The sequence below is a fragment of the Meles meles genome, chromosome 20 (assembly GCF_922984935.1).
Source record: "Meles meles chromosome 20, mMelMel3.1 paternal haplotype, whole genome shotgun sequence".
NCBI lineage: Eukaryota > Metazoa > Chordata > Mammalia > Carnivora > Mustelidae > Meles > Meles meles.
Window position 1 is genome coordinate 55,814,732 of NC_060085.1, and position 14,031 is coordinate 55,828,762.

A 14,031-nucleotide genomic window follows, 5' to 3' on the forward strand; every position below is an offset into this window, starting at 1 on the left:
CCTCGGGGCTCTGTGCATGTGTTGCTGCCTCTGGGGACCCTCCCTGAATTCCCTGAATTTCCATGGGGAAATTTCATCAGCCTCCCCTTTGATGCCAGAGCATCTGAGCACATGAGCACACTTCTCTCTCTATATATATATAAATATATATACAATAAATATATATGTACACACATATCTGTGTATATATGTATATGTATACATATGTATATATACACATATACGTATGTATATATATATGTATATACATATTTATGTATATATATATTTTTAACTGCCTTACGAGTGTTTGTATCCTATGCCAGCTATGGGCTCCTTCAAGACTAAGAGACCATCCTGCCTTATTCTTCTCACAGCCTCTGTCTCTATGCCTGGTACATGGTTGGTGCCTGGAAGATGCCAAGAGATCCAGGAAGGCCCAGAGACCAGGCCTTCGCAGAGAGAGAAAAAGTGAAGGTTGCCACCTAATCTCTCTGTGCCTCAGATTCCTCACTTTATTTTTTTAAAAAGATTTTACTTATTTATTTACTTATTTATTTATTTGTCAGAGAGAGAGAACACAAGTAAGGGGAGCAGGAGAGGGAGAGGGAGAATCAGACTCCCCACTGAGCAGGGAGCCAGATATGGGGCTCTGATCCCAGGACCCTAGGATCATGACCTGAGCCAAAAGCAGATGTTTAACCGACTGATCCACCCAGGCATGCCAGATTCCTTTCTTTAAAAATGGGAATGATATTAGTTGGTACCGCATAGAATCATATGAGAATTAAACAAATCCCCAGATGTTAAGTGCTTGGACGATGACTGGTGCATGTGAATCACTCTGTAATTATTAGCCACTGTTATTATCGAAATGGAAATAGTAATAGAATTACCCAAAGGATTTATTTATTTAATCAAAGAGAGAGAGAGAGAGACTGAGCAGCAGGCAGTGGGAAAAGCAGGCTCCTTGATGAGCAAGAAGCCCAATGCAGGACTCGATCTCAGGACCTTAGGATCATGACCTGAGCCTAAGGCAGATGATTAACCAGCTGAGCCACCCAGGCACCCCCTACCCAAAGGATTTAAATAATGAAAATGGTTTTGATAAACTGTAAAACATACAAGAAGTTCTTTACCATGATCACCCTTAAAAATAGCAACAGAAATGTAGTGGCTGATCCATCATGACTTCTGGAAGTAATTCACAAGCTTCAGGCCACATTGCCACTGCTTTTTTGAGCAAGTGAAAGGGTGAACGTGACACTGGCTATTGTAAATGGTAGAATGACAGGCAAAATCACAATGGTTAAATAAGAGGTCTATCACCTGACCCCAAACATAGTCTTGCCTGTAAGAGCGGCCTGTTCTGGGAATTATGTGGTTCCAGACACTTAATCTGGTGTTTTCACTCCCTCAGTCCTGGCTACCAGGACCCAAGACAGAGGCCAGCAACAGAGAGGCAGAGCTTGGTCTTCTGTTTTGCTTCTGAGAGGTTGGCAAGGTCTCTTCCTTGTCTGTGCCAATGCACAAAGGGAAACCACTGTCCATTCCTGCCAACCCTGTAAAGTTCAAAAAATTGGTCATCAGGTTGAAAAAAGTAGCAGAGCTTTGCAAGTCTTTGGAACTCATTTTATCTGTACAGGTGAAGAAACTGAGGCCGAGAAAGGAGAAGGGACTGTTCAAAGTCACAAAGTAAGGTGTGGCCAGGGCTAGAACCCAGGCCTCTGGACTCTTAGCTCCCTGCCCTTTCACTGGGCACTGCCTTCCACTCAATGCTCTCCCTACTGGGAGCTTTGTGTCCTTAAATGGAAGGTGCTGGAGGTCCAGTGCTCATGACACTAGCTCTGACTCTGGACAAGAGCAAGGCAGAATCAGTGCTCTTGTCCAGAATCAGAGCTAGTGGTAAAGGTGTACACACACACACACACACACACACACACACACACACTCACTCACTGCCACATACATATATCTCACTCAGTATTCATAACCCTATGAAGTGGAAACTATTATTTTCTTTTTAAAAAATATTTTGTTTATTTGACAGAGAGAGAGAGAGCACAAGCAGGGGGAGCGGCAGGCAGAGGGCAAGGGAGAAGCAGTTTCCCCATGGAACAGGGAGCCAGATACAGGACTTGATCTGAAGGCAGATGCCTAACTGACTGAGCCACTCAGGCGCCCAGGAAAACTATTATTTTTCATCCCATTTTACAGATGGCGCTACCAGGAGGCAAAGGAGTCAAGTAACACTCCTGCAACATGAAGTGAGGTCACCTTCTGACCCCAAAACTCAGGATCCTCCTATCATGTTCTGCAGCTTTTCTTCTGCAGCCCAGGACATTGCTGGATGCCAGCCGTTGTGCAGGGCACAAAGCAAATTGCTTCCCAGGACTGGGATGAAGTTTTGTGCCTATATATCCTGTGTTAACCAGCACAGTGCAGGGCACAGAGTAGGTGCTGAGGGATCATCCTGTATTTTTTTTTAATTGAGGTATAACTGACATATATGTCATTATGTATACATTATATATTACATACATTTCATGTCCAACAAAATGATTTGAGTTTGCATATATTATAAAATGATCATAACAGTAAGTCTATTTAACAAATGTCCCCTTATATAGTCATAAAATATTTTTTCTTGTGATGAGAAGTGTTAAGATCTACTCTTTTTAGCAACTTTCAGATATGCAATACAATATTGTTAGCTATAGTCACCATCATTTATTTTATGACTGGAAGTTTGTACCTTTCAACTCCCTTCACCCATTTCAACCCCTTCCCTCCCCACACATTTCTGGCAACCACCAATTTGTTCTCTTTATCTATGAGGTTGGTTTTGGTTTTGCCTGTTTAGATTCTACATACAAATGAGGTCATATGGTATTTGTCTTTCTCTGACTTAGCATAATGCCTTCAAGGTCTATCCATGTTTTTGCAAATGGCAAACTTTTATTCTTTTTTTAAAATTATTTTTTAATTATTTTTTTAAATGGCTGACTAATATCCCACAAATCCTTTATTCATCCATCGATGGACACTTAGGATGTTTCCATATCTTGGCTATTGTAAATAATACTGCAAAGAACATGATGGGAATGGTGATGATGGTGCATTTACCTTTTTAACTTAGTGTTTTCACTTTATTTGGCGAAATATCCCTAAGTGGAAATTGCTGGATGGGAGGTTAGTTCTATTTTTAATTTTTCGAGGCCATACTCTTTTTCAGAGTGGCTACATCAATTTACTTTCCTACCCACAGTGCACAAGGGTTCACTTTTCTCTATATCCTCAACGAGTCTTTTCTTGTGTTTTCAATAAGAGCTATTCAAACAGGTGTCAGGTGATAGATAGCTCATAGTGGTTTTGAATTGCATTTGAAAGTGCCACAGGTTTCCCACAGATTTGACCAAGCTCTATACCCTCTATACCTTCCGTCCATGTCCCCAGTCTAATGTGGTACTATTCTGGCTCTTTACACATCCTCAAAGTCTCCTGAATATTCCTTTTATCTCTAGCTCACTTTAACTGACCCCCAATTCATTCAGAATCGCAGTTGGGAGTCGGGAAGTGTTGAACATCCCCCCCACCTCCGCCCCCTCACCCATCGCACACGTTGGCCAAAAGCTAAAGAATCTCAGGCTCTAGTTTTCGCATACCTACAACGGGGTGGAGAGCAAGGGGCTGACTTTACGCGTAGATCGAAAGCAGCTGGGATGGGAACATCTTGCAAAATTACCGAGTCCCATCACGTCGGTTCTTACAGCGCCTGCGCAGAAGCCCCGGCCGCCGTGCACTGTTGGAATCCACCTCGGCCCCAACGCTCCCTCGGAGATTCGGCGCTCGACCGGCATCTGTCCGCCTGTCTTCCGGTTTCGGTGCCGCGCAGGCGCGCCTGCCGAGCGTCGAGCGGTAGATGGAGATGGCGGACGGTGCTGAGTGAGGGACCGCAAAGGCCCAGAGTCCGGGCCGCAGGACCCGACAGGCCTACGTGCCAGTGGGAGCGCGGCCGGGTACAGAGGGCCGGGCAGGGCCTGAGGGGCGAGAGCGCGGCTCCCCTGAGGAACAGAGACCGGCGGGCTGTGCGGGTGTAGGATGTGTGTGGTTGTGGTGGGTGTGACGTGCTTGGTGGGATATGTGGCTTTTGGGCCGCGAGTTTCGCCGTTTTGTGCCTGCGACGATTGGGCTCTGTTTGGTTGTGTGGTTAGGCGGGGCGTGCATAGTTGTGCTTGGTTCTGAGGCTGAGGGTAGGTGGGCGGTTTGTCTCCCTATTGCTTGTGTTTGGTTCCCTGGTTGTGTGAGGTTGAGACGTTCGGGTCCCGGTTTGTGTGGAGTTGTTTGTAGCGTTTGGTGTGGCGTCTGTGCGATGGGTGAAGTTGTCATGCCTGCTCTGTGGGGTCGAGTCTTTTATGTTGTGTGTGGTTATGCGACGTGTGCATAATGGTATTGAATCATGTGGCGGGTGTTGTGTGCGGTCGAGTGGGTCAGGAGTGCGATTGTGGGCTGTGTAGTGTATGCGGCAAGAAGCCGGGTAGCATTCATGCTGGGTGTATAATTTCAGGTTATGTAGATTTTATGTTTATTTTTTTACGTGGTGTAAGAAGTGAGGGGCTTGCATACGTTATGGTTATGGGGTCTGGCCTGGTGGTTTGTAGTACATTTCTTTGGTTTGTGTTGTGTTTTGTTATGTGATTTTAGAGTTCGGTGACGCATTCATTCATTCTTGAGACTTCATTGCCTTTCTTCGTGGTAGGTGCCAGGGACTGTGCTAGACCCTGGGGATAAGGTAGTGGGGAAAACGCACATAGTCTCTTCCCTTACAGAGCTTAGAGTCTTATATACTTAGTTATTTTATGTATTTGTGATTATAAATTGATGTAAGTGCCCTGAAGGAAGTGCAGGAGCTGTCCCAAGGTAGAATGCCTCAAGTAAGAGGCGTTTCCTTGAGGAAGTAAGGTTGGGTTGAGATGTGAAGGGTGTGTGTGTGTGTGTGTGTGTGTGTTTGTGTTTGATCTGTGGTTGTTACGGTGAATGCATGGGAAGGAAGGGGGCTTTCAGAGTCAGGGCATCTGAGGAACCACTGGCTGGGGTGGGAACCGAAGCCACTATTTCAGTGACTGGAAAAGGGACTGAGATCTGTGTGTATGTAGTTTCTTAGAGGAAAAAAAACCAAACAGGATCCTGGTATTTCATTTGTTCATTTTCTGGGTCACAGCTGCCCTTCAGCTTTGAGGACCAGGCAGTCCCTCTTCACAGGCCTCTAATCAGCTCCATCCAAAGCTGAGGGTCATTTATTTCCTCTTACTCTCTCCTGTAGTTTGTGACCTCAGGATCTTGGGGAGAAATTTCTCTGCTTTTGTGGAATGGTTTTGTCTAGATTCTCCCTATGACTGGGAGTTTTTCTGTGGTGACATTGGAAGTGACTTTGCCATGGCCCAGTAAAAGTAAAAATGTAACTTATTAAGCCCTGAATTGTTTAAGCACCAAATCCTTTTGTTTTTGAAGCAGTGGAAACATTAGGCTTGTTGTCCAACTGTCATTTATTGGCTTATAAAATCCAGTAAATCCATTGTAGAGAAAGTACTCTACAAATATAAAACACAAAGTAGATTTTTCTTTTTACCACTGGGTTTCTTTTTTTCTTTTTTTAATTTTTTTAAAGATTTTTTAAATTTATTAATTCAGCAGAGAGAGAGAGATCACAAGTAGGCAGAGAGGCAGACAGAGAGAAAGGAGGAAGCAGGCTCCCCGCCGAGCAGAGCCCAATGCGGGGCTCGATCCCAAGACCCTGGGATCATGACCTGAGCCGAAGGCAGAGGCTTTAACCCACTGAGCCACCCAGGTGCCCCTTTACCACTGGGTTTCTAATGCTCCTCTTTAGGCTAAGGTTGGGATTTTTGTTTGGTTTGGTTTTGGTTTTACTTTTGTTTGTTTTTTAAGTCAGACACTATTTCTTTTCTATTTGCATTTTTGACATAGGTGTAAGAGCTCAGTATATGTGGTTGAATAGATGACCAAGGTGAAGAGTGAAAACATTCTGTGTATTTGTAATACTTCAGACATTTCCCTAGTGGCTAAAATAGCATACAACTTATGAAGTTGGACCAGTTGGAGTGAATGTTAGAGAACTGTTTGCTTTTAAGTTCAATTTTCTTATCTTCAGGAATCTGTGCTCTGTACTTCATTGAGTTGCCATTGTCCAGTGATGTTCTCAAATATTTAAAGGTTTTGTGTTTTGGTGTAAGGATTTGACAAAGCAGTTTTGTGTTTTCAAACTTGTAGTGAACAAACATTAAGTAATCTTGTTGAACTGTGAAAAGAACAAAGAAAATTCTCAATTGCTGCTAATTTGCTTGAATTGGCTTTTTTTTTTTTTTTCCTTTCTTCTCCCCTTCTTCTTTCCTGTCCAGAGCTTCTCCTACTCCACAGAGGAAATCTCATCCAGGGCCATGATACCACTTCCCCATCATCTGTGTGCTGCTTGGTTAAGCTAATGCTGTGAGAGCCCTGGTCCCTTGTGGAGGAATCAAGCTGACTCTTGGCATGAGGCCTCTGCCTTGCAGGGGTTGAAAGGGACACCGCTATGGCTTCTCTGGATGACCCTGGAGAAGTGAGGGAGGGCTTCCTTTGCCCTTTATGCCTGAAGAACCTGCAGTCTTTCTATCAGCTTCAGTCTCATTATGAGGAAGAGCACTCTGGGGAAGACCGTGATGTCAAAGGGCAAATTAAAAGTAAGAGGCAAGAACTTTTTGCTTATCCTATTCTGTCAGTGGGAGCGTTAACTCATGGGATGGTTTCATTAACTTCCATGATGCCACCAGAACATAATAAACAATAGGAAATTGATAATAATAACAGCGAACATATATGAACATGTATCTTATGTTTACCATGTGCCAGGCATTGTTCAAAGCCTTCCTATGAATGAACTTCATTTAATTCTCGCAATAACTGTTGGACTGTGAGACATACTTTACTCATGAGGGTACTAGTCACAGAGAAATTAGGTTAGTTGCCTGAAGTCACACAGTGAGGCAGGGTCTGACTTTGAACCTAGTAAATGTAATTCTTATGCTTTGCTGTCTCTTGCTACACTGAATTATCTAATTGCCAGCCTCTAAGAATTTGAAGAATCCTTTCCTTTGCTCTGAAAGTGGAGGCACATTATACACCCATTTCCCTGTCACAAATTCAAGCCTTCTGCCATTCTTCCTTCTTCACTATACGTTGTCCTCTGCAGCCCAGAAAAAAGAAGGTCATAGTTGAAAAGCAAGGAGAAATAATCCAAAAAGTTAAACTTGGTTTTTGAGCTTCCCAGGCCTCAGGTCATAGGGAGAAGCAGAATGATTTTTTCAAAGCAATTTTAACATACATAGTGGTCATTTCTGAAACTTCAGATTCTAACTCTTAAATATGATGCCACTTCTCTGGAACTCATTTTCACTACTTCTCCCAGCTGGCAGCATTTCTGCAGGCAGTGAGATTAAAAAGGTCTGGATGTGTATTCACAATTCTGTGTTGGGTGAGAGAGGAAGGGAGGCTCCTGTATTTCTAAGTGGAATTTGGCCTCCACACATGTGAGTCACATGCCCCCTGTAATCAAATAGTCCCACTCCATGTCTCACTTTTCAGTTCAGAAAAAATTGTTGAAACCATTAATATTTATGACCTCTGTCCAGAAACATGACAAAGTCAAATATTTTCAAAATCCTGAGGGCTGTGGTAAATGAGCTGGCTTCTGTCTGTAGAGGCTGGAGGAGAGAGCCCAAACTATTAGAAGGCCCCCCCTCCCAAAATGTTTTGCATTTTATAGTTTTCAGAGTTTTTTCATAAATATTATTTCTTTTGATTCTTACAGAAACTCTGCAAGAAGGTGGTTGGTTTCATTCTGCAGAGAAAAAGTGAAGCTCAGAAATGTTGAGTGACTTCTCCAAGGTCACATAGAAATTGGCAGAGCTAGGCCTTGACCCCAGGTCTTCTGTCACCTCTGAGTCTAGTGCTGCGCTTTCCACTTGTCATCACTGATGATACCAGACCCTGTGTTCCAATCACAGTTTGTTCTACAGCTAGAATGCGAACAAACTGATGATCTAGGTTTCTTTGGACAGCTGAAGGACCTCTGTGATTTTTTAATCTCGTCCAGCCTGAGTGTGAGCTGAACCGAGTCATATACTGTAATGTCACTAAGACTTTGATGCAAGTGGGTACAACAGGTTAGACCGTGTCTTCAACTTCCTGTGGTTCCCTGTTTATTAGAGGAAAAATGTTTAAGGTAACTTAGGGAATAATAGCTGTGGGAATCCACTTAAAGAATAATAGAGTATAAATTTTATGAGTTGTGAAAAAAACTTAAAAGGATTTTCTTGTGTTTTCCCCTCTGTTTTTCCCCCACTCTGCCTCACAAGAACTAAGATATTGAGTTAAGCATTCCTTTGGTCTAATGATCATTTGTCTAGTCAGGAAGGAAGTCTTGCTTGTGTGGGAGTTTTCTTTGTTTCAGAATCAGGAAAGTTTTAAAGATTGACATCAGGGGCGCCTGGGTGGCTCAGTGGGTTAAGGCCTCTGCCTTTGGCTCAGGTCATGGTCCCAGGGTCCTGGGATCAAGCCACACATTGGGCTCTCTGCTCCGCAGGGAGCCTGTTTCCTCCTCTCTCTCTGCCTGCCTCTCTGCCTAGTTGTGATTTCTCTCTGTCAAATTAATAAAATATTAAAAAAAAAATACCATTAAAGATTGACATCAAAGATTTTTGAAAAGTCCTTTAAAAAGCAGGTCATGTCTTTATTTGTCTTTTGGTTTTTAGAAATTTTATGACATTGCTGATTTTGTCAAGTGAAATGTTGAAGCCAAAAGAGCAAACCTTGGTATCAGGTTTTTTGTTGTTGTTGTTGTTGGTTTTTTTTGGTATCAGGTTTTGGAGGCAGTTTAAGAACGAAAGTATAAATTTGTCATTAGTAGAAGGTGGTCAGTGAGTTTGGGCCGCAGCCCTGGTTTGGCTTCAGTTTAGCATTTGCACAGTAAGTATCAGAAAGGGTGGTTGAAAATTGGCTTTTGCTTTGTGTTTTATTGATGTTGTTATTTATTTTTTTCTGCTTTGTGGTTTTAAAAACATATGGGATTGTTCTTAATTGGCCCCTCTTGAAGTGCTACTCCTGGGAAGGTTGCCAGAGTGTTCTTGTGTCCTCGTAAAGTGTTAAATGGCATGGACTGCCTGTTTAACCCAACACAGTTTAGTCTTGTTTGCAAAAATGAATTAGTGAATGCCAACTCCAGTTTCTTGTTTGCTAACCCTTTGTGTACATCAGGCAGTTTTCTCTCCCATGTTGTTAAGAGAGTTAACTTGAATGCATTTTAGATGGTGTCCTTTAGTTCTGGTGGATGTTATTTTTTCCAGTGGGAGAAAGGCATCTCAGAGTAGCCGTTAGCTTGACTGTCTAACAAAGACATTATCTGTAAGCTTAGCAGTTTCCCCTCTGCCTGCCAGCCCCTCCATATCTGCATTCCCTAGGTTTTGAAAAGCTATGGTAGTGTTCTTTAATGTTATTCAGGTGACAGAGCACTTCAAAATTGTGGGAACTCCATGAAGTATTGATCTATTAAATCTGAATGAATTGTATTTTGTTTTAAATCTGATATTTAAATCTGATATTAAGCCACCTGGGTGGCTTAGTTGGTTTAGTGTCTGTCTGTGGGTCAGGTCATGATCCCAGGCTCCAGGGATTGAGCCCCACATTGGGCTCTCTGCTCAGCGAGGAGCCTGCTTCTCCCTCTTCCTCTGTTCCTCCCCCTCCTTGTGCTCTCTCTGTCAAATAAATAAAATCCTTAAAAAAATAAGTAAAATAAATCTGATATTTTCTACTAGATTCTAGGGACAGAAAGGGATTATTACCCAAGATTTAAGAACCTCAATGAGAGCAACATAGAATCAAGAAATATTTCCCCCACAAGTTGACTGCTGTTCCTTTTTAACAAGCAGCAGGTCCTTTCACCTCAGCACAGGTGGCAAAAGCCCTGTTCTGCGGAGGCATAGTTTTCAATTACGCTGGCTGGGAAGAGCTGGGGTTCTCATTTTAAACAGGTGAGGTTTCCACTTGTAGCCCTGTTGCCTTATAAGCTCTGTGATCTGGGGTGCAGCAAGTTTCCCCCCTCTTTATGTCATGTCCTCATTTATAAGTAGGGATACCACCTGCCTCCTAGTGTGAGCACACATTTGCCTGAGTTTTTGTTTTTTTTTGTTTTTTTTTTTTTTTTTAAAGATTTTATTTATTTATTTGACAGACAGAGATCACGAGTAGGCAGAGAGGCAGGCAGAGAGAGGAAGGGAAGCAGGCTCCCTGCTGAGCAGAGAGCCCGATGTGGGGCTTGATCCCAGGACCCTGGGATCATGACCTGAGCCGAAGGCAGCGGCTTAATCCACTGAGCCACTCAGGCGCCCCTTGCCTGAGTTTTTGAAAGCACTTTGTTTTGTGCCCAGCACATGCAAAGAATCAATTCAGGAAGCATTCATTTTCTCTTCTTATCAAGTCTGGTTCCCTTTGTGTTATGTTGAAGGTGTTATAACTGTTTTTTGAAGGTTTTTGTCAGTATCCTCACATATGCATTCAATAAAGAGGAGGGGAAGAAGAACTCTATGTACAGCTAAGCATTATGGGAAACACTAGCCCAGGGATGTTGGTTTGGTTGAATCCCATCCTGTCAGTAAACAAAGTGTTTACTCGTGAGTCCGTAGGATAAATAAATTAATACTGTAGAATTTAATTTTTTTTTAAAAAACTTTAAGTAAGATATTGTTTACACATAAGTTTTTATGTGTACAATTCAGTGAGTTTTGGAAAATGTATATACCCATGTAACCACCTCCACAGTTAAGATCTAGAAAAAAAAATTTCCATTGCCTTGGTCTCCTCGTTGAATTTGATTTTATGCTTTAATTGGGCTCTTAAATTTGGCAATGAATAATAATTTAGCTGTATATTGGCTACATAAACCAACTTACTGCTAATACTGACTTGTAAATGAATGCTCTGTGGTATTTGTTTTACTGTGGCCTCATTATTGCAATTTATTTGGGATCCAGAATTTTTAAATAAAATATAGTCATTTCATCAGCTCTTGTATTTTGAGATTTCCTGACTTTTTACTAGGTGTTTATGGATTCATTTATGGTGTTTGTTTCATTTTTCAAGGTCTTGTCCAGAAGGCTAAGAAAGCCAAGAACAGGCTGTTGAAACGAGAAGGAGATGACCGAGCAGAATCAGGGACACAAGGATATGAATCTTTCAGTTATGGAGGGGTTGACCCTTACATGTGGGAACCCCAGGAATTAGGTAAGAAGTTCTTTTCATTCATTCAGCAAATGTTTGCGCATCTATATGTTCTCAGTGATACATTTTTTTAAAAGATTTATTTATTTGTCAGAGAGAGAGAGAGAGAGAAAGCACGAGCAGAGGGAGTGGTAAGCAGAGGGAGAGTAGACTCCCTGCAGAGCAGGAGCCTGATAGGGGACTTGGTTATGACCTGAGCCGAAGGCAGATGCTTAACCGACTGAGCCACCCAGGTGTCCTAGTTCTTGGTGATGTTTTAAGAGTTAGCTGAGAAAAAAAAAAAAGTGGGGTCAGGGTGCCTGGATGGCTTAGTCAGTTAAGTTTCCGACTCTTGGTTTCGGCTCAGGTCATGATCTCACACAGAGGTCATGCAATTGAGCCCTTTGTCCAGGCTCTGCACTAAGTGGGAGTTTGCTTGAAGATCCTCTCCCTCTGCCCCTCCCCCCAATCACATGCTCATTCTGTCACTCTAAAATAAATAAATCTTTAAAAAAAGTCAGCTTAGGCATCAGTAACCAGAATGGTCTAAGTTTCTCATGGACCTTATGTCCCAGAAGGGGGCAAAAATGGATCAGAATGAGCTAAGCATCTGCTTTGTGTAAGGCAGTGCATTTACTGCTCTACATGGATAACGCATTTAATCCTCGCGGCACTGGATGGGGACCTGCCCTGAGTCAAACCGCTAAGAAACTACAGAACTGAGATGGGAATCTAGGTGTTTGACATCAGGCCAGGCAGAGACTCCATTGACTAGGCTGTCTCTTCTCACATGGGATATTATCTGCCTAGCAGGAGGCACTCACCGATTTATTCATGCAACAGAATTTTCTGAAAAACATTATTATGATACCATTGCTGACCTTCAAAATAATCATCATGGGGCGCCTGGATGGCACAGTCAGTCAAGCATCTGCCTTAGGCTCAGGTCATGATTTCAGGGTCCTGGGATAGAGCCCCACATTGGGCTCTCTGCTCAGCAGGGAGTCTGCTTCTCCCTCTCACTTTCCCTCTGTGCTTTCCCTTTCTCTTTCTCTCAAATAAATAAATAAAATCTTTTTTTTTTAAATCATCTTTGTGGGGCTAATGAAAATATTCTAAGATTTACTTTGATGATGGTTGTACAACTCTGAATATGCTAAAAATCATGAAATTTGTATGGTTTAAGTGGTAGATTATATGTCTGTGAATAATATCTCAATAGAGCTATTACCAAAAATGCCACATGAAGTTGAGCTAGCTAATTTTACATGTCCTTTAACTGTTGTATGATAACAAAACTTAATTTTATTTTCTGTCCATGCAATGGATAAATAATGTTTTCCTCCTAAGGCTTTATTATACTTTCATATTCATTATCTTTTGCATCTTTCACAAAAGCTTCATGAGATGGAATGGGTCATGATGCCCGTTCCCATTTACAGATGAGGAAACAGGCTCTAAGGAGAATTGATATTTACGTAGAGTCAGCTACCAGATTCTTCTTATAGGGCCACAATGGAATATGTCTTTTTGGATGAGAAAAATCTTAGAACTGCACTATCTGATAAGATAGGCACCAACTAGGGCACCTGGGTGGCTCAGTGGGTTAAGCCTCTGCTTTCGGGTCAGGTCATGATCCCAGGATCCTGGGATTGAGCCCTGCATTGGGCTCTCTGCTCAGCAGGGAACCTGCTCCCTGCCCCCTCTGCCTACTTGTGATCTCTGTCTGTCAAATAAATAAATAAAATCTTAAAAAATAAAAAAGATAGGTACTAACTATTTGTGGCTATTTAAATTTAAATAAATTAAAATTAAATAAAATTAAAAGTAATTTCTTCAATCATACACTAGCCATATTTCAAGTGTTCAATCTATACCTGTGGCTAGTGGCTACCATATTGGAGAGTGGAAACATTTTCATCATAACAGGAGAAAATGGCTTTAAAAATAACACTATAGGGGGTCACCTGGGTGGCTCAGTGGGATAAGCCTCTGCCTTCAGCTCAGATCATGATCTCAGGGTCCTGGGATCGAGCCCGACACTAGGCTCTCCACTCAGCAGGGAGCCTCTTCCCCCTCTCTATCTGCCTGGCTCTCTGCCTACTTGTGATCTCTCTCTCTGTCAAATAAATAAATAAAATTAAAAAAAAATAACACTATAGGGATGCCTGGGTGGCTCAGTTGGTAAGTGTCTGCCTTCAGCTCTTGTCATGATGGCAGGGTCCTAGGATTGAGCCCCTCATTGAGTCCCCTCTTTGACAAATAAATAAAATCTTAAAAAAACCAAAAACAAACCACTGTATATGGGGTGCCTGGGTGGGTTCGTTGGTTAAACATCTGCCTTTGATTCAGGTCGTGATTGGCTTAGGTCATGATCTTGGGGTCCTGGGATCGAGCCCTGCATTGGGCTCTCTGCTCAGCGGGGAGTCTGCTGCTTCCTCTCCCTTCTCTTCTGTGCTCTCTTTCTCTCAAATAAATAAATAAATCTTAAAAGAAAAAATAAAAATAATACAGTATAATGTAACATTGTTAATTATACTTTAGTAAGAAAAATAGTAAAATTAAATAAAAATTTAAGAAATTTTCAAATCAGCACTCCTGCCTCATTCAGTCATTTGAGTGTGTGACTTGTGATCTCAGGATTGTGAGTTCGAGCACTTTTTTGGGTGTAGAGTTACTTAAAATTAACAACAAATTGACAAAAAATTTTCAAATGAGTATGTTGTACACCTGAAATTAATGAAG

The 14,031-nt window shown here is 42.1% G+C and overlaps 1 protein-coding gene across 3 annotated transcripts in view; it reads left to right on the forward strand.

Moving 5' to 3' along the window:
• The first annotated feature begins 3,873 nt into the window (after nt 1–3,873).
• The window catches only part of RBSN (rabenosyn, RAB effector), a 29,385-nt gene continuing 19,227 nt past the window's right edge, over nt 3,874–14,031 (forward strand). Inside the window, exons 1-3 of one of the 3 annotated variants that reach the window (XM_045991489.1) lie at nt 3,874–3,998; nt 6,396–6,716; nt 11,170–11,310. In XM_045991489.1, the coding sequence (XP_045847445.1) occupies nt 6,569–6,716; nt 11,170–11,310 (289 nt within the window). In that variant the 5' untranslated portion in view covers nt 3,874–3,998; nt 6,396–6,568. Of the gene's footprint in view, nt 3,999–6,395; nt 6,717–10,040; nt 10,062–11,169; nt 11,311–14,031 lie in introns of those variants that run through there. The other 2 variants (XM_045991490.1, XM_045991491.1) reach the window with 2 other exon arrangements.